Source organism: Dermacentor silvarum, chromosome 2 (assembly GCF_013339745.2).
Source record: "Dermacentor silvarum isolate Dsil-2018 chromosome 2, BIME_Dsil_1.4, whole genome shotgun sequence".
NCBI classification, from domain to species: Eukaryota; Metazoa; Arthropoda; class Arachnida; order Ixodida; family Ixodidae; genus Dermacentor; species Dermacentor silvarum.
In genome coordinates, this window is record NC_051155.1 from 50,845,276 (window position 1) to 50,863,483 (window position 18,208).

Below are 18,208 nucleotides of genomic sequence, written 5' to 3' on the forward strand. Positions count from 1 at the left end.
TGGCGGTATTATTATAAACACGCCGACAAATATAACAGCAACAACTGTGTAGTGTGTTTATTCTTTGCCTCTACTAATTGAAGAAGACTGCGTATTATTGAGCCAGACAGAGGGATCCAAATTAGAAGCAGTCTTCTCTGTGAAAAAAAAAGAGAAAAAAAAATATGCATGAATGCGAAACCCGTGCAGGCGTGATTACAACCGTATTCATCGGAAGTTGAAGTACAGCGAGCGTATACGTCGGGTGGTCTCAAGGCGGTCGCGCCTTTTACGTAAAGGGGAACTTGAGACGCCCTACCGCGTGACACTGTGGTTATGTAAGACGCCAAAGGAAAGAAAACAGTGCGAAACAAAACAGCTCGCGATTGCATGCGACGCGCACGCAACAGGTAGACAGGGGTCGCCGGTTTGAGCATAAAAGCTATAGCTGCTCTCAGGAAAAGGCCACGAGTCATTCGTCCGTCCTCAGTTCCTGCACCGCTCGGTTTATAGCAGCTCTTCTGTCTACTTGGTCGAGATCCACGCCATTCGCTATGTTTCCAACGGTGAGAGAACTCTTCAGATATTTATTTCTTCGCTTTATTACTTATTTTAATACTCAAGTTTTAAGCGGGCAGTGGTATACGCAGCATTGATAGAATATAAAGCGAGGCTTTAACAATGAAGCTCGTGAAAAAGCTGAAGAAAATCCACAGTACAAAAATATCCGCCGCAATAATAATAATGCCTTACGAAGGGACATATTAATTTATTGGCAGAATGATAGCAGATCATGTTTTAGAACTAATTTAGTAGCAATTTATTGGCAGCTACCGGTAACGAAATTCATTGTTAAATGATCCTTGTAAGGAAAACTGAACTTGATACTATATATGCATGGTATGACTCTAAGTTCAGTACGTGATATTGCACAGTTCCAGAATGCTAAGCCGAAGCTGAAAGCCAGAATCTCGATGGTCTTTAGGCAGCCACGTAAAACTCTCAAGGTTGGCTGTGCCAAAGGTACGACGGAAAAAGGAATGGGCAAAAATTGACTTTCTCTGTCCGTTTGGCCTTTCTTGTCACTGGGGATCTGCGAATAGTAATCTTCGAGATTGAATCGAACACCAGTCGAATAGTGTCAGAAGTGAATCGAATCGAATATTATGCCAATCGTTGTCGAAAAGTTTCGCAATAATGAGCACTCGTTTTCTTTATTAATGTAAAACGGTGTTCACATCCTACAGTATAGCCGAATCTATATAAAGCTTCACATTATAGAGGTTCAGATTATGCAGCGTTGTTTACTAAGAGCACTAATGAAGAGATAGAGAGAGATAATAAACTTTATGAAATACAGCACACGAGCGTAGGTAGCTCCGCCGCTCTGCAGTTGGTGGTCCCCTCAGTCCAGGGGCCCAGCGGCCTTAACTGCCCTTCTCGCTCGGTTGACCACGTTGAGCTGGTTGAGCATTATGAACAAATAGGCTGTTTGTTCGCGTACTCATGACTCTTCGGTGAGTGGGAATTACTGTGGTTAAGCCGAGACTCCTGGCTCTCTCAGTGATCTACAGCCCGCTACATTACTTAACTTCCCGCGTTTTATGTCGATTAATGCCACCGTCGTGACGTTCCTACACTTTTGCTCCAATTTTATGATTGACTGCGTACATTTGAACGTTTAAAATAATCGAAAACATTTCGAGAAATAATCGTATTTACGAATAGTGACTATACGATTGGAAAACCGAATGGGATTCACAACATTCCATTCGTTATTCGGAAGCCTCGAATATTCGCACACCCTTAGATATATACTTTTTGCACTACACGCCTCGACCGATGTGCAACAACCAGCTCAACGTTGTACTTTGTTACTCACTCTCAGTTTTCCCAATGACTAATGTGTGAGTTTGAGGAAATCACTTTTCCAATAACTCTTCAAAACGGTCGTCTTTTTCTTTTTTATTTTCAGTTTGTTCAATCATGGTTTAAGCCACAAGATGGCTCTTTTTTTGGTGTAACACTTATTGTCTGCTAAGTTATTCATTTTAACGGAACAAAAAAAAAAGAAATGAAAAGAAAGAAGTCCAGCGCACCAGTGGACGCATGACTGACAGAAGCAACGGACAAGAGCGCTCGTGTCCGATTCTTCTGTCAGTCCTCTGTCGACTGCTGCGCTGTTGCTTACATTTGATTAGAACTAGCCCGGTTACACAACTTATATACTTAAGCCAATTGTACGCATTTTCGTAAAGTGGCAAGGCTACTTTAAAACGGCACACTTACAGCAGGAGCTTAGTTATGGTCCTCCTGTCTATTTTAGCGTACAGTTTGCGAGAAGTTACGTTGTGTATTATTAACCGTACAACTCTCGTGCATTAGAGGCGCACGAGGGTCACCGACCGCGCAAGTGTACTATACACGCCGTCATTCACTTGTGTATACACTGAAAGAAGGAATCGCACTCATTGATTGTCACGGTACGGAACGCACTCTGTATCTACCGTATGAGGATGTCTTACAAGCAAAGGGCTCAGATATCTTTCCTTCTCTCAACGTTAGGTGCAAGTGCTGCTACTCTACCTCGTCGTTGAAGGCTACGGGCTGAACCACCCGTCGAATCAGGCTGGATTCCAGGGTGCCGGCTTCGGCGGCTACAGTGCTCCCGCTGTTCCTTACCAAGGATACAATGCCTACAAATCTGTGAGTATAGGTGGTGTAGCATCCATTTCAAAAGCATGCAGTGCTTGAGGAAGGCGCAACAAAATCAGAATAAGTTTATCAAACGTCAAGGTAATACAAAGGATTCCATATGAATGCCTACAGAAAGGTCTGAAGAATATTGAGGCGTTCGTTCAGCAGACTGGACCCGTATTTTTATATGGCGATATGGTAGAAGCGGTGACAACCGGAACTGAAACCGCGCAATACGCAGAGCAACAGTTTGTTCAAGATACGTAATCAGGAATTCACTATACAATGTGAAGGATGGCTAATGTATCAATGAAAGGAGTTTCCCATAACAAACCGAAATATAGTTCATACCGGTAGGGGAGGGTGATTTATATAAAAATTTTTTCGGTTGCTGCCATAGTTGGCGCCGCAGTTAGCATACCGAATATTTTCAACATTTCATCTTTACTCTTTACGAGATAACCATCTTAATATAAAACGTATTGTAGATTACTGCAGGGCATGAGATACCATTTGAATGAGCGGCGATCCGCAAAGACACAAGGGGGCTAACTACACGGTATGTCATGGCTCAGAGAATGTATTTCTTTTCCTAGTGTATACCCACGGCGCGATCCGCGTAATTACTCGCGGGACATATCTAAGCAATCTTTAAAAAATATGGGCTTTTATGTGCCAAAATCACGATCTGCTTATAAGGCACACCATAGTGGGGACTTCGGTATAATTTCGACCTAAATCTAAGTACACCGGTGTTTTCGAATTTCGCCCCCATCGAAATGCGGCCGCCGTGGCCGGGATTCCATTCCGCGACCTCGTGCTCAGCAGCCCAACACAATAGCCACTGAGCAACCATGCCAGGTTCTGAGCAATCTGTAGCGACATTTCTTTTTCAAAGCTTAACCTGTAAGCAGCTCTAAAGAAGCTGGTATCATCAGAGAAGGTGGGATCCTTACGAACAGAAGCAATGTCAATGCTGCGAAAGTGCAAAAATACCAAGCAGTGGCCCAACGGAAATGTGTTCGCGACAAGTCAATTTATTTGTTAGTGCAGTGCAGTGCACTGCAGTGCAGTGCAGTATTGTTCACTCATTTCAACAAGCATCTCTAAAATGACATCACAAAGGATTTCGCCAATCCTCTCCGAAAGGCTTTTTCAATTCGCTCTATACAGTATCCTATAGCATGTTAAATTGTCTACATGAGCACGATCTCTTGGAATGAAACCTGTCCAGTCAAGAAACGAGGAATATTCGGAGATATCCCAACATCTTGAAATGAAGTTCTTTTTAGAATGACACACTCTTCAATATTTTGCAAAAAATGGTCCTTCTGCTGCTAGAAATATGCGCGATATTCGGGCTACCCGGAAGGAGCAATGGCTGACACGTTGTGCAACACTTACGGTTACACTGACGAGAGATGCAATGGCTCTTCTGCGTACTTATATATCGTACATCTGCGACGCCATGCCATTCAATAAAAGAATGGTGCGAAGCTTAAAGATTACCGCTGGCTATAAGCCATCGGCTTTCTGTGGCTTACAGCCACAGAATAAGGCACAGTGACCATCTGCCACAAGTTGGTATTTTGAAGCTCTTGTTTGTTTAGAATTTGCTTGGGTCAGAGACCGTAGCTCCGCTTCATTTTATTTCTAGGCAATACTGCTCAATAAGGCGCTGAATGTGAAGCGCTGAATTCATCCTGCTCACTCGCTTAAACAGCTGCGGCTTTATTTTTTCCAAACGCATCAAGGATTTTCTCAAATATGCCTTTTTACACTGTTGCACGCAGTCACAGAAAAGGACAAATACGGCGCAGCATACAACTTTCGTCTTGTTAATTTTTTCTAGCCACCCCAGCCGTACAACTTCGGCTACGACAATCTGGACGAGTACGGCAATCGACAGTTCCGCAGTGAGCAGGGCGACTCCAAAAACGCGAAGACCGGCTCGTACGGCTACCGCGACGTGAACGGCCTCTATCGGCGTGTAAACTACGTCGCAGATGCGTACGGCTTCCGGGCCACCGTGGACACCAACGAACCGGGCACCGCCCGTGGAGCGAGCGCCGACGCCGTTTTCAACGCTGCACCAGTGGTGCCCCCAGTTCCCTCAGGAACTGCCCAGAGTGGTGCACCTACAGCCTCTGCGGCTAGGGTGGTGGCACCTTACAACGCTGGTGGCTACACCAGTTACGGCAAATACAACTCCTACGCAGGCGCTGCTGGAGCCTACGGATACGCTCCGTTCGGACGTCAGGGATACCCTGCTAGCAGTCCAGCACGCGGTGGATACGCTTACGGCAGCGAACCTGCCTACAGCTACGGTGCCGCCGGCTACGCATAGGGTTACGCAGCGGGTGTCACCGGAGCACCTGCCATTTACGGGAGCTGACCTTCCACTCATTATGGCTACCGCCGCCGCTAATGCATGTCCCTCAGCCACGTGAGACAAGACGAACGGCCGGTGTTGCCGTTGGCGCGTCTGCATAGCGCTTCATGTAGCAGATTGTAACAGGGTAGAAAAACAAAATAAACCTCTACTTAAAGAAATGCATTGTATTTTATTACTTTTTATTTACAACATATCCTGCAGCACCGAAGCATTACAGCAGGAGAGTGGGTACATATAATAAAAACAAACAATTGAGCAAACAGACAAACAGTTGAAGATACGGTGATTATAAACGAGGTATTCGTAATTTCAGAAACTGTTATACAAGCCATAAGAACAGCACAGTGCAAGATTAACTCTACAATTACAAATTATTGATCAGTTGAGCGAAGTGGACACTGTCAGCTGTGACCACCTCCTCTGGTAAAGTGTTCCATTCAGATATTGTATTTGCGAAGAAAGAATGTTTCATGTAAATTGTACAACATTTTATTTCTCTAATTTTACAGATGTGATCCCTCCTGCTTGAGATGTAGTGGGGAGGCTTCATATGTTTAAATTTGTCCTTACGTGTTCAGTTATTATAAATTGCATGCATTAGTTTCAGCCGGTTTTCCTTCCGCCTTCTGTCAAGAGGTTTGATTCCAATGCTGGCCTTCATTTGTGCGACACTAGCTCCCGGGGAATATTGTTTTAATATAAACCTCACCGCACGATTCTGTATGCCTTCAATTTTATCAATTAGACATTTTTGATGGAGGTCCCACAAGCTGGACGCGTATTATAAGTGTGGTCTTACCAGTGATCGGTACGCTGCCATTTTCATTATTCGAGGAGCGCCACGGAGATTCCGAATTACAAGGCTAAGCATGCTGGCTGCTTTTTTACGGTGTTATTGATATGCTGATGAAATTAAAGATTATTCGAAAGAAGCTCCCCTAGATATTTGACTTCGGGCACTTTTCGAAGTACCTTATTACCGACTATCTACCTTGGGTTCAGTATGCCCTTCCCTTTGCTAAATGTTACGTGGTAGCTTTTATCTGCGTTTATACCTAGTTCCCATGTGTTACACCCTAATGTGACATAATCAAGATCTTGTTGAAGTGATTGCATGTCACTATCTGTTCTGACTGCCCTGTATATTGCGCAGTCGTCCGCGTATAATCTGACGCTGGAAGAAATATTAGACGCAATGTCATTGATGAAAATTAAGAATAATTATGGTCCCAATACCGAGCCTTGTGGCACACCTGAAATCTCTTCCACAAACCTAGATTGTTTGCCTCCCCCCCCCCCCCCCCCCCCAGGATGACGCATTGTTGTTGAAGTCATCTCCAATCCATTTCAAAATATTTTGATCAATGCTGAGAGCAAACAGTTTGTGCTTTAATAGTTCATGCAAAACAGAACCGAATGCTTTTCTAAAGTCTAAGAATATTGCATCAGTCGGCAATCTATTGTCAGTCGCCGTGGCAAGGTCATGAAATAGCTCTAATAATTGGGTGCTGCATGAAACACTAGCACGAAACCCGTTTTAATTCTGTAAGAAAAAATGATTAGTTTCTGAATGGTTTATCATCTTACTGTACACAATATGTTCAAGTATCTTGCAAGGTATAGAGCACAAGGAAATTGGCCTATAATTGGCTACCATAGACTTCCGGCCATTTTTGTGAATGGGTACAACTAAAGTCGTCTTCCATTCTTCGGGAACAATTGCAGTTTCAAGGGATTTTCGGCATACAGGTATTGAGACACAATATCAGAGCATGCCTTTAGTACTTTCGCGGATACTTGATCTGGACCAGCTGATTTTTAATCATCTAATGAACGTAAACATGCCCTGATACCCTCAATTGTGATTCTTACAGGAGGCATTAAGCCTTGTATGTTGTATTTGAGAGTAGGTAATGTATAATAGTTCTTTCGTTTCAAGAAAACTGATTTAAAATAGTCACTGAAGCAGCTAGCTCTTTCACAACTGTCTGTTAATTCTACTCCTTCATGCAAGATACTGGGGGTACCGGTTTTTCTTTACGCGTTCTTTTAGGATAGCTACAAAAATATTTTGCATTTTTTGTTAGCGCTTCTGCTAGTCCAGACAAGTAATCCTCCTTCGCCATTGTCATAGCCCTTTTATAGAGCGCGTCAAGTTCCTCCAGACGGGGCTGAACAACAGTAGGGTTTCTTTTATATATCCGGTATAAGCGATAATGTTTTTTATCAGCTTTTTCGCATCACTTTTTGCCCAGGGGTTATCGACTTTGCGCTTGTCTTGCGCATATTTAGAGGGAATGTATTTTTGAGCCAGTGCGGATAGCAAGTTTTTGAAAATAATACAGAGGGTACCGACGTCTTCGTTCTGGGATTTACCAATATACTCACCCACGGATTCCGTTAGCCCATTTATAATTTCATTATAATTGGCTCTATTGCATATGTATATACTTTTCTAATGTCTTGGCTTGTAGGAATTAGATGCGGAAGCATAAATGTCGATGTTGCAGCAAAGTGATGATGTTGTGGTCGCTAATGCCAGGAAGGACACACACTTTTTGCACAATGTTTGGGTCATTAGTAAATATCAAATCTAGGATGTTGTTTCCTCGAGTAGGCAAGGAAACGTATTGCTCGAGGCTGTATTTAACGGTTACATCATAAAAGTGCGAGGAAGCTCCTACTCGTGGTGTCTGTTCATCCCACTGTGTGTTTGGTAGGATAGTCTCCTGCAAGGATGATGCGGTCATCGGGAAGAGTGGCCAGAATAGAGTCTAACAAGCTGTCGATTTCACTACTGGCTCCAGGTGGACAATAGAATGAACCCAGAGCAAGCGTACCTCCATCTGAAGTCCTCAGGTGACACCATACCGATTTGGTTTCATTGATCGCAATGCTAATTTCCGTACTGGGCAAGGATTCCTTAACCATTAGGAATACTCATCCGCCGCGACGAGTCCAGTCGTTTCTATAAACTTTATAGTTTGATGGAAAAAGTTCGCCATTCTTAATTGACGCACCTAGCCATGACTTGGTCGCAAAAACAATATCGGGATCCAGTGCCCCCAGTAGTCATCAATTTTATTTTTTATGCTTTGACAGTTTTGTAAAAGAACTGAGCACTCTGTCGCTGTTTCTTGAATTCTTAACCTGTGGTCACTTTTTGTTTATTTTAGCTCCAGTCTGGGCGTCGTTATCCCACGTATAGGCTTCACCATTTATGATCAGCTTATCATGCACAAGTGAAACTTTATCCTTTGCATTATTCCTCATTGGTTTTGCAAAGGACCACAGCTTGCGTCGGATTTCCCTCACACGTGGCGAAAACTCTCTGGATATGCCGTAGTTAGTGTTTTTCAGTTTACTGCCATTGTTTAGAACTTCCTCTGTTGCTATATAAGATATTGGCGATAATGGGACGGTTGCAGTTTAAGGAATGACTTCTTATCGAAGGTGCTTTCTGGATTTGTCCTATGGTGACTTGCACTATGTCCCGGCAAAAATTCCTGATCGCATCTTCTGATGTTTCCCAGCTTTCACGCGTGTTACTATCCTCTAGGCCATAAAAGGCAAGATTCATTCTTCTGCTGTTGTTCTAAGTTCGTCTATTATTTTTTGGCCAATGCTTCTGCGTTTTCGGACTGCATTTGAACTGTGTTTTGAAACTGTGCAGCATGTTGATCCGCATGTTCAAGCTTTTCCACCCTAGATTCTAAGGATTCAAGCCTAGTCCCAATAACGCTCATTAATGTTTCCATCTTTGTTTGCCTTTTTTTAATGTCATCTAATTTACTAAAAATAGTACTTTGGCCATCCTGCAGTTCCTGTACAATGTTAGTCAGTTCATCCGTAGGCCCAGGATTTTCTTCAATGTCGCCAGCTACTAACACTAGTCTAGCTAGAAACACTTTCACAGATATGAACAAACTACACACTATTTGTGGGAAAGGCAGCAGCAATAGATACCGATCATCACTATGATAACAGGGAATGTCTGCTTATACCTGCAAAATGCAGAAGGGACCGTTTAAGCGCATGTTGTCGCGATTGCTGCCGCCATTCCCAGTGAAGATCAGACGGTGGCGCGGGTTGCTTTTATGGAGCACCTTCAGGATGTCAGGTGGCGTTCCCGAGTGGGCGTGGCGTAAATATTCTCGCTGATGGCATTCTGTCATCCAGCCATGGTCCCCCGGCTGGCAGTCGGGAGAAGTGTGTCGGTAGTTATCTTGTTCTCGCTGCATTTTCGTAGATGCCGCGGTGGTGACGTTTCCACAGATGCTGATTTCAGAAAGCAGCTGCAAAATGCAGGAAGGACTGTTTAAACGCATGTTGTCGCAATAGCTGCCACCATTCCCAGTGAAGATCAGGCGGTGTTGCGGATTGCTTTTACAGCGTAAGCTCTTATGGGCTCATTCTAATAGCCGTTTTCATTCATTCGCCGCCGCGTAACCTCTATCGCATGAAATGCGAAAAAAGTACCTGGTCTCCACCGGGATCAAACCCAGGCCCGCTGGGGGGGGAGTCGGATACTTTACCACTGAGTCAGGCAAGCGTTGCTATCAGCTTTATAAAAAGGCCCCATAAATGCGCCTTAGGCAGGCGCACAGGCGCAGACGACCCGAGCCTCCGCCAGTATGGTGGCGCCCTCTGGTTAAGCCGCGTGCACAGGCGCAGACGACGAGATGCGATACAGACGAGGCGCGCAATAAACGCGATCCCGATGTGAGATGTGCGCCACGTATTCTCGGTGCCTCTTCGGTACACGTTATGGCGTCTCCTCGCAAGGTACGAATCGCTGCTGAAGAAGCGAATTGTAGAGCTACGTGCGCGGCTACAACCAAGCATCATCGGGCTCAGCAGACTGCTGGGCAGAGAGGATTACAAACCGCAGCTCGCCGTCGACGGCAGGCGAACATTTGAGATCGCTCTTGTCAAAACGAGGCGAAGAGACTGCCGCGAAGACCCTATTGTGCGTGGTGCCGAAATTGCTACTCTTAAGCCGCTCCACCAGCTTACGCTGTGACTGTGTCGCGTGTGCCGCGCAGGTCTGTCACTTTAATGGAGCCCATTCAGGATGTCAGGTGACGTTCCTGAGTGGGCGCGCAGCAGATATTGTAGGTGATGGCATTCTGTCATCCAGCCATGGTCCCCTGGCTGGCAGACGGGAGAAGTTTGTCGGTAGTGATCTTGTTCTGGCTGCATTTTCGTGGATGCAACGATGGTGACGTTTCCATAGATGCTTATTCGAGAAAGCGGCAGCTGCAAAATACAGAAAGGACCGTTTAAGCGCACTTGTCGCGCTTGCTGTCGCCTTTCTCACGATTATATATTGGTGTTTTATGCATGATGTTTTTTTCTAACCTTAAGAAACCGAAGAAACAACGTTCTCTCTTTAGACTTTGAGACGAGAACAAAGACGAGTATAGGAAGAATAGTGCTTTGGCTTTCCTTATATTAATTCTTAATTGAAAATTTTCATCAGCACCGTCACTCGTGAAAAATATGGGTGTCGCGCATTATTCTTTGTTACCGCTGTGAATCCACTATTAAAATAATGTAAATTAAAGTGTATAAGAAACAACTTGCCGCAGGTGGGGAACGATCACACGTCTCCGAATTACGCGTGCGATGCTGTTACCATTGAGCTACCGCAGCGCCATTTTCCTATCCACTTTCTGGGGTATTTATGTTTCTTATATATTGTCACGTAGTAGTGACACTGAAGTAAACAGTCGTAAAACTGTGTATGACGGAACTGATTTTTTATTGGGCGAACCTGTGCCCACAAAAGCAAGCTACACTCAAAGCACAACGAAAGCGGCGAACACATTCGGCAGTCGTCGAAAATCTGATCAGCGGCGAAGCGCGTCGGCTTTTATACCTGAGTCATCGAAGGTTCCAGATTAATCCCTGATGCCCGCGTGTCTTCCAGAAAGTTGTAGACAATTCACGTCGGTCATTGTTCATACAATCAGATAACATAAGCGTCGGTGAAAACAGCCAACGGAAAGAAGCATCGATAACGTTCTAGAAACTTCCGATACAGGCGCGTCCTGGGACGAGCGATAACGTTTAAGATTTGTTAGCCGGTGGAAAGCGGCCACCGGTGAAAGATGTATACGCGTCAATAACCTCCCCTTAAAAAGCATCTTCCCGATGCTACAAACACGAAAGCGAAAACAAAACCGCAAAGTAACAAACCAACATTGCCAGCATGTCGGCGATGGTCTTATTTAGGCGCTCGGTGAGGCCATTCGTCTGCGGGTGGTAGGCGGTGGTGCGGCGATGGCTTGTCTGGCTGTACCTCAGGATGGCTTGAGTTAGTCCTGCCGTAAAGGCCGTGCCTCTGTCGGTGATGAGGACTTCTGGGGCACCGTGAGGCAGGAGGATGTTCTCAACGAAGAATCGGGCTACTTCGGCGGCATAGCCTTTGGGCAAGGCTTTTGTTTCGGCGTAGCGGGTGAGGTAGTCCGTAGCAACGACGATCCATTTATTCCCGGACGTCGACGTCGGAAAAGGCCCCAGTAAGTCCATCCCCATCTGCTGGAACGGTCGGCGAGGTGGCTCGATCGGCTGTAGAAGTCCGGCTGGCCTTGTCGGCGGTGTTTTGCGTCGCTGACAGTCTCGGCATGTCCTTACGTAATGGGCGACGTCGGCAGGGAGGCGAGGCCAGTAGTATTTTTCTTTTATCCTCGCGAGAGTGCGTGAAAAACCGAGAAGTCCAGCCGTTGGGTCGTCATGGAGAGCTTGCAGAACCTCTGGACGCAATGCTGAGGGTACCACGAGGAGGTAGTTGGCTCGCAGAGGCGAGAAGTTCTTCTTTAGGAGAATGTCGTTTTGCAAGAAAAACGACGCCAATCCTCGCCTGAACACCTTCGGCCCAATGACGGTCTTGCCTTCCAGGTAGTCTACAAGGCTCTTTAGTTCCGGGTCGGCTTGTTGTTGTTCGGCGAATTCGTCGGCACTGATAGGTCTGAAGAAAGTGTCATCATCCTGGTCGTCTTGTGGCGGCGGTTCGACGGGGGCGCGAGACAAACAATCGGCGTCAGAGTGCTTTCGTCCGGACTTGTAAACGACGGTGATGTCGAATGCTTGAAGTCTCGAGCTCCAGCGTGCGAGGCGACCTGAAGGATCCTTCAAGTTAGCTAGCCAACACAAGGCGTGGTGGTCGCTCACAACTTTAAAGGGCCTGCCATAGAGGTAGGGGCGAATCTTTGATGTAGCCCAGATGATGGCGAGGCACTCCTTTTCTGTTGTGGAATAATTTGCTTCCGCCTTCGATAGCGACCGGCTAGCGTAATTTATAACCCTTTCTAGTCCGTCAGTCCTCTGCACAAGCACGGCGCCGAGTCCTACGCTGCTTGCGTCGGTGTGGACTTCGGTATCGGCGTTTTCGTTGAAATGCGCAAGTATTGGCGGCGATTGCAGGCGTCGCTTCAGTTCTTCGAATGCTTCGACTTGCGGCGTCTCCCACTTGAACTCGACGTCGGCCTTCGTGAGATACGTCAGTGGCTCTGCGATCCGTGAAAAATTCTTGACGAAGCGCCTGTAATAGGCGCACAGTCCAAGAAATCTACGCACTGCCTTCTTGTCAGCGGGCGGAGGAAAGTTGGAGATGGCCGCAGTTTTCTGAGGGTCGGGGCGCACTCCAGACTTGTTGATGACGTGGCCCAAAAACAAGAGCTCCTCATATGCGAAGCGGCACTTTTCGGGCTTTAACGTGAGTCCGGAGGTTTTAATTGCTTGAAGAACTATTTCAAGGCGCCGCAGGTGTTCTTCGAAGCTTGAGGCAAACACAACGACGTCGTCCAAATAGACGAGGCAAGTCTGCCACTTCAAGCCTGCCAGTACTGTATCCATGACGCGTTGGAAAGTTGCAGGTGCCGAGCAAAGACCAAACGGCATGACCTTGAACTCGAACAGTCCGTCTGGTGTTATAAAGGCAGTCTTCTCCCGGTCCCTCTCGTCGACTTCGATTTGCCAGTAGCCGGTTTTGAGGTCCATCGACGAAAAATACTTTGCGTTGTAGAGTCGATCCAAGGCGTCGTCAATCCGTGGGAGGGGATATACGTCCTTCTTCGTGATCTTGTTGAGGCGACGATAATCGACGCAGAAACGTAGGGTTCCATCCTTCTTCTTCACTAACACCACGGGGGACGCCCACGGACTCTTGGACGGCTGGATGATGTCGTCGCGTAGCATTTCGTCGACTTGTTGCCTTATGGCCTCGCGTTCGCACGCCGAAATTCGGTACGGGCTCTGACGGAGTGGGCGGACATATTCGTCGGTTATAATGCGGTGCTTGGCGACAGGGGTTTGTCGAACTTTTGACGACGGCGAGAAGCAGTCCTTGTATTGCAGGAGCAGAGCTTTTAGTTGTTCTTTCTTATGATTGGGAAGGCTCTGATCGACGTCGAAAGTTGGTTCAGGTACTACAGTCGTCGTTGAAGGTGCACTAGAATCTGTGAAGGCGAAAGCACTGCTGGCTTGTACTATTTCGTCGATGTAGGCGACCGTGGTGCCTTTGTTAATGTGCTTATATTCGTGGCTGAAGTTCGTGAACATCACTCTTGCTTTCCCTTCGCGTAGTTCACCTATGCCTCTAGCAATGCAAATTTCACGGTCGAGCAGTAAGTGATGATCGCCCTCGATGACGCCCTCCATGTCTGCAGTCACTTCGGTACCGACGGAAATCATTACGCTTGAGCGAGGCGGAACGGTGACTTGTTCTTCAAGCACATTCAAGGCATGGTAACTGATGCTTGTATCCGGCGGTATCGCTTTGTGTGTTGAAAGCGTTATCGATTTGGACCTTAAGTCGATGACTGCACCATGTTGGTTTAGAAAGTCCACGCCTAGGATGACGTCCCTGGAGCAGTGCTGCAGGATTACGAAGCTCGCCGGGTAAGTGCGGTTGTTTACCGTGACTCGCGCTGTGCAGATTCCAGCCGGCGTTATTAGGTGACCTCCCGCTGCCCGTATATCGGGTCCTTGCCAGGCCGTCTTCACCTTCTTTAACTTGGCGGCGAACGCGCCACTGAAAACTGAATAGTCGGCGCCAGTGTCGACGAGAGTGGTGACGTTATGACCATCAATGAGCACGTCTAGATCGGTAGTACGGCGTCTGGCATTGCGGTTAATTCGTGGCGTCGGATCCCGGCTGCGTCGGCTTGCTCTGCTGCTCCTTGGCGACGTTGGTCTCGTCCTCCGGTTTCGGGCTTGGGTCGCGGCTTTGCGGGGGCGTCTGCTGCATGGACACAAAAGCACCTCCACCAGATGTCACGTAGTAGTGACACTAAAGTAAACAGTCGTAAAACTGTGTATGACGGAACTGATTTTTTATTGGGCGAACCTGTGCCCACAAAAGCAAGCTACACTCAAAGCACAACGAAAGCGGCGAACACATTCGGCAGTCGTCGAAAATCTGATCAGCGGCGAAGCAAGGTATATGTAAACGTGTAGCGAAGCTTCCATAGAAGCCCATACGTTCTAAACATGGCGGTTCTTGAGCAGCTCATGGGGCTTGGCGCCATCTGTATGTGGTGGGAACACTTCCGGCGGAACAAAAAATAAAGCGGATGCGACGCAATGTCCGGTACAATAGTGACGTCATACTGTTGGGACTGGCGCGAAAATTGACCTCAAAACAGTTCGTAGGCCTGCCACAGCCAAGGAATCGCGCCGATTGCCAACCGGCGCAAGTCCTTGGTGAGTCCGCACCTTGAGTCCGCTTCAAGCAAATGTCAGCTTTCCATCTCTAATGACTAAATTAATATAGACTCATGACTCGACAGTGGTGTTTAGGCATACTGCCGTTTAATTCGCCTTGGTTTTACTAGGAGATTTCATCCTTAGCCTCAGCAGCCTACCTAATATTTATAGCGCTGTTTAATTTATGTTTCGCAGATACGCAGGTGTCTTAAGGTGTACATTGCTTGTGTGGCTTGTGGGCTTGAATTCTAAGAAGCAAAAATAACGCGTATTCATGCGAAAGATTATGACAACATTTCAATTTTATTCACTGAAATTCATAACACAATTTTAATACACTGTACAGTCAGCACCGACTGTGGCAATAAGTAGAAAAAGTGCGTCTACACTACGTACATCACGCGCTGATAAATTAGACTTGCCCATAGCAACATGCACAATCAACGTCTCAATAACAACTGCTTTAAAACAAGAGAAAATGCCTCGAAAATTAACTTAACCGAAATATACACACACCAGGGTCCATGTCTCAAAAATAAAAATCGACCTTCCGCTTGTCCATCTGCTAGTAATATACCCTTTTAAAATTTTTGATCGGCAGGTATACAGGTTAGAACGAGTTCAATTGACATCCAGTATGGACATTATTTCTGTTAGTATGGTGAATTTTACAGGGTTTCAAAACAAAGCAATGTGTTTTCAACACCTTAAAAGCATTACCCAATATTCCGCCTTTGTTTCAGGATCGCAGGAAAAGAAGCACGTGAACGCGCCAGCACATATTTGCCTATCCATTGTTATGCATACAGTTGCATCTAAATTGCATCTAAGGATGTTGTAATGGAAAATGACAAGGAGGCTGGTACACACCGATATTTAAGGCGGAAGAACAAGAGTCCCGACGAAATAAGCAGCCGAGTGGTTGCTATTAGCAAGTTACGCCGTTTTTTGTCTGATTACTGACACTTATATGCCTTTATAAAAAAGAGGGCGACAGAATTGCCGACACTTAGTCAGTCGCCAATCAGTCAATCAATCATCAAATGAAACATGTCCTAATGGGAATCTAAAATAAGGAGCGTGTACCAGAAAAAAAAGACTATATTCTGCAGAGAGGTGTATAGACTCACTCCCATAGTAGTTTTGATATCCGCCGGCTTGCATAGCGAAAATCCAAAAGTGCTTTGCAAAAAAGTTATAACATCAAATGCACAATGACCCGAGTGAACCGGAAATCGTGTTTCATAATGTAGCAGCCGGAGGTTTTACTTCCCACTTAGTCCGCCGATGCTAAGTGGCGGTCACGGCACTATGACAACATCACGTCACGCCTTGCCACTCATCTATAAACCGAGGCTGAGTTGAAATTTGTAACCTAAATAAAGACCATGGTAAAATGGGAAGGCAGGACAGAAACGAAGAGGAAGGAATTGCCATGTATCCCTCCTTTACTACTGGGGAACTCCACCTACACATTAATTAAAATTTCTTCTTTTTTACAAGAGGAGATCGCTACTGGTGCATCTGCGAATGTTTATTGCAAGCAGTACCGCACGAAACAGTGCAAGCCTTACTGCGCCCAAATGCCACAAAAGAATGCTATCTGGCGAGCTATAATTGCATGAGGCCACGAGGTCAGCGCTAAGAAGGATAATCCAGGATAAGAAAGAAGAAACAAGGTGCGTCGCTCTACTTCACCACCGTGAAGGGCCACCTCCACAAACCATAGGACATGGACGTCGACATTAAAGGAAGTTTTACCTTTTAGAGAAAGCATGGAAAGTGTACACAGTTTACTGCTCATAATATAGTGCCAGATATGGCGTTCTCCCATTTTACGCCTTCGAATTATGCACCAAAGTTTTTTTTTCTTCAAATAAGTTTGCCTTCTTTGTGAGGAGACTCACCACCTTGCTCACCACCTGGAATATACCCTGAGAAATCTCAACTGTTCAGCCTTTGCACTTGTTGCTTAGCTTGACGCTTCGTTTGTGCACATTGAAATTCAACATTTCTTTTTCGTGCAAACCAATGCAACCTGATTCGGGCAAAGAGGCAAAACAAGGCATTATAAACGTCCTCTTCACAAACGGTGAGTGCCTTTTCAACCTTCTCATGAAGACGCGTACACAACGTATGTCCTACTCTCTCCATGGAGAAAAGGCTACCGATGGCTTCCTGAAAAACATTTTCGCAGCCTTCAACAAAAGACACGAATGGAGGGAAAGGAACTGAGAGACTTCCAAAATCAGATTCCGCAGTACCTTTTACGCTCAAATATAGTAGCACTTGATTGGCCTCACTAAATGACGCATATTATACCTTCAGGCTACATTTCTGGGTTGTTCTGACGCACGAATGGGACCGCAAAAATTTCGCCGCTAACCAGCCGGCAAAATAAACTAGGTTATTTTGCTGTACGTCCGAAAGTTCGTCCGAGAAAGAATCATCTGTCATGCTAAGCGAGACTGTGCTTCCGATACCAAGAGCCGGAAACGGTGCCGAAATGCCGACAGGAAGAGTTGCCAAGACTGTTGTCATGTCCTCGGCGCAGTTAGAGTTTTCAGACAACTTGAACAGGTTATTGATCAAAAGATGCCTGAAAGCGGCCTGAAACTGACAAGCTGTAGTGTTGGTGTTCGCACCTGATTTGGACCTTATCGTCGAAAAGCTGTTTTCAAGTGCGTCCTGGTTTAATCGCCAGGCGAGAACATAAGAAAATCCATAATTCATTGTGAGATTATCATAGAGCATCAAAAGAGACCGCATGGTTAAACAAAACCCGCGTATACAAGGCGGCTGCCTCGGACAACCCACTACTCGCATGTTTTCAAATACTGCAATGCATTCCGTCAGAAACTCTCTATGGACAGAGCCATTGCACATCGCAGATGCATAAGGTGTCTTTGCCGCTCTCTGTGAACTGTTCAGGCGGTCAAACAAACGATCTATCCTTTCTACAAATCGTGCAGTATGAATTGCTTCAGCGGGCAGCTGCTGAAAAGTGACCAAGGTGTACATTGCAGCAGCACAGTGGTTGCTGAAAACTTGTGCAGCCAATTTTACAGACATCTTTGATGCAAAGGTTAGGTTAAAATGTCTGTCGTTCAGCCTTGGTATCGAACGGATCTCTTGCGTGCGGTCCTTTTCATACGCCTGCCTAATGTAACTGCTCTTCACAAGGTGACCACCTATTCTGAAATCATACTTAAATAGCATGTTTCGGAGGCATTTAAGTAAGTGCGGAGCATCGAAAAGAAAAAAGAGCCTCCTTCCGTCTATGTCTGTATACGGCTCTTCGGTGGTGACTAGGCTTGCAAAAAGGGACACGTTCTGGCTTCCCTGGTCACAGACTACCGCTACTGGTTGCAAGCCAGCGTCCACAAGGGACTTGCAGCATTGCAAAAGCAGGTCTTTCAAAATGCT

General features: G+C 46.1%; 1 protein-coding gene and 1 pseudogene across 1 annotated transcript; one reads left to right on the forward strand and one right to left on the reverse strand.

Moving 5' to 3' along the window:
• Positions 1-431: 431 nt before the first annotated feature.
• Positions 432-5,128, forward strand: LOC119440019 (adult-specific rigid cuticular protein 15.7). Its single transcript, XM_049663085.1, has 3 exons — positions 432-545; positions 2,545-2,685; positions 4,529-5,128. The coding sequence occupies exons 1-3, from the start codon at positions 534-536 to the stop codon at positions 5,021-5,023; spliced, it is 648 nt and encodes a 215-aa protein (XP_049519042.1). The 5' UTR covers positions 432-533; the 3' UTR covers positions 5,024-5,128.
• An 11,598-nt stretch (positions 5,129-16,726) lies between these two features.
• On the reverse strand, positions 16,727-18,001 carry LOC119440020 (uncharacterized; annotated as a pseudogene).
• Between the last annotated feature and the right edge of the window lie 207 nt (positions 18,002-18,208).

Coding starts and splice junctions, on each gene's coding strand:
- LOC119440019 (XM_049663085.1), top strand. Junction 2,686..4,528: donor GATACAATGCCTACAAATCT/GTGAGTATAGGT, acceptor AATTTTTTCTAG/CCACCCCAGCCGTACAACTT.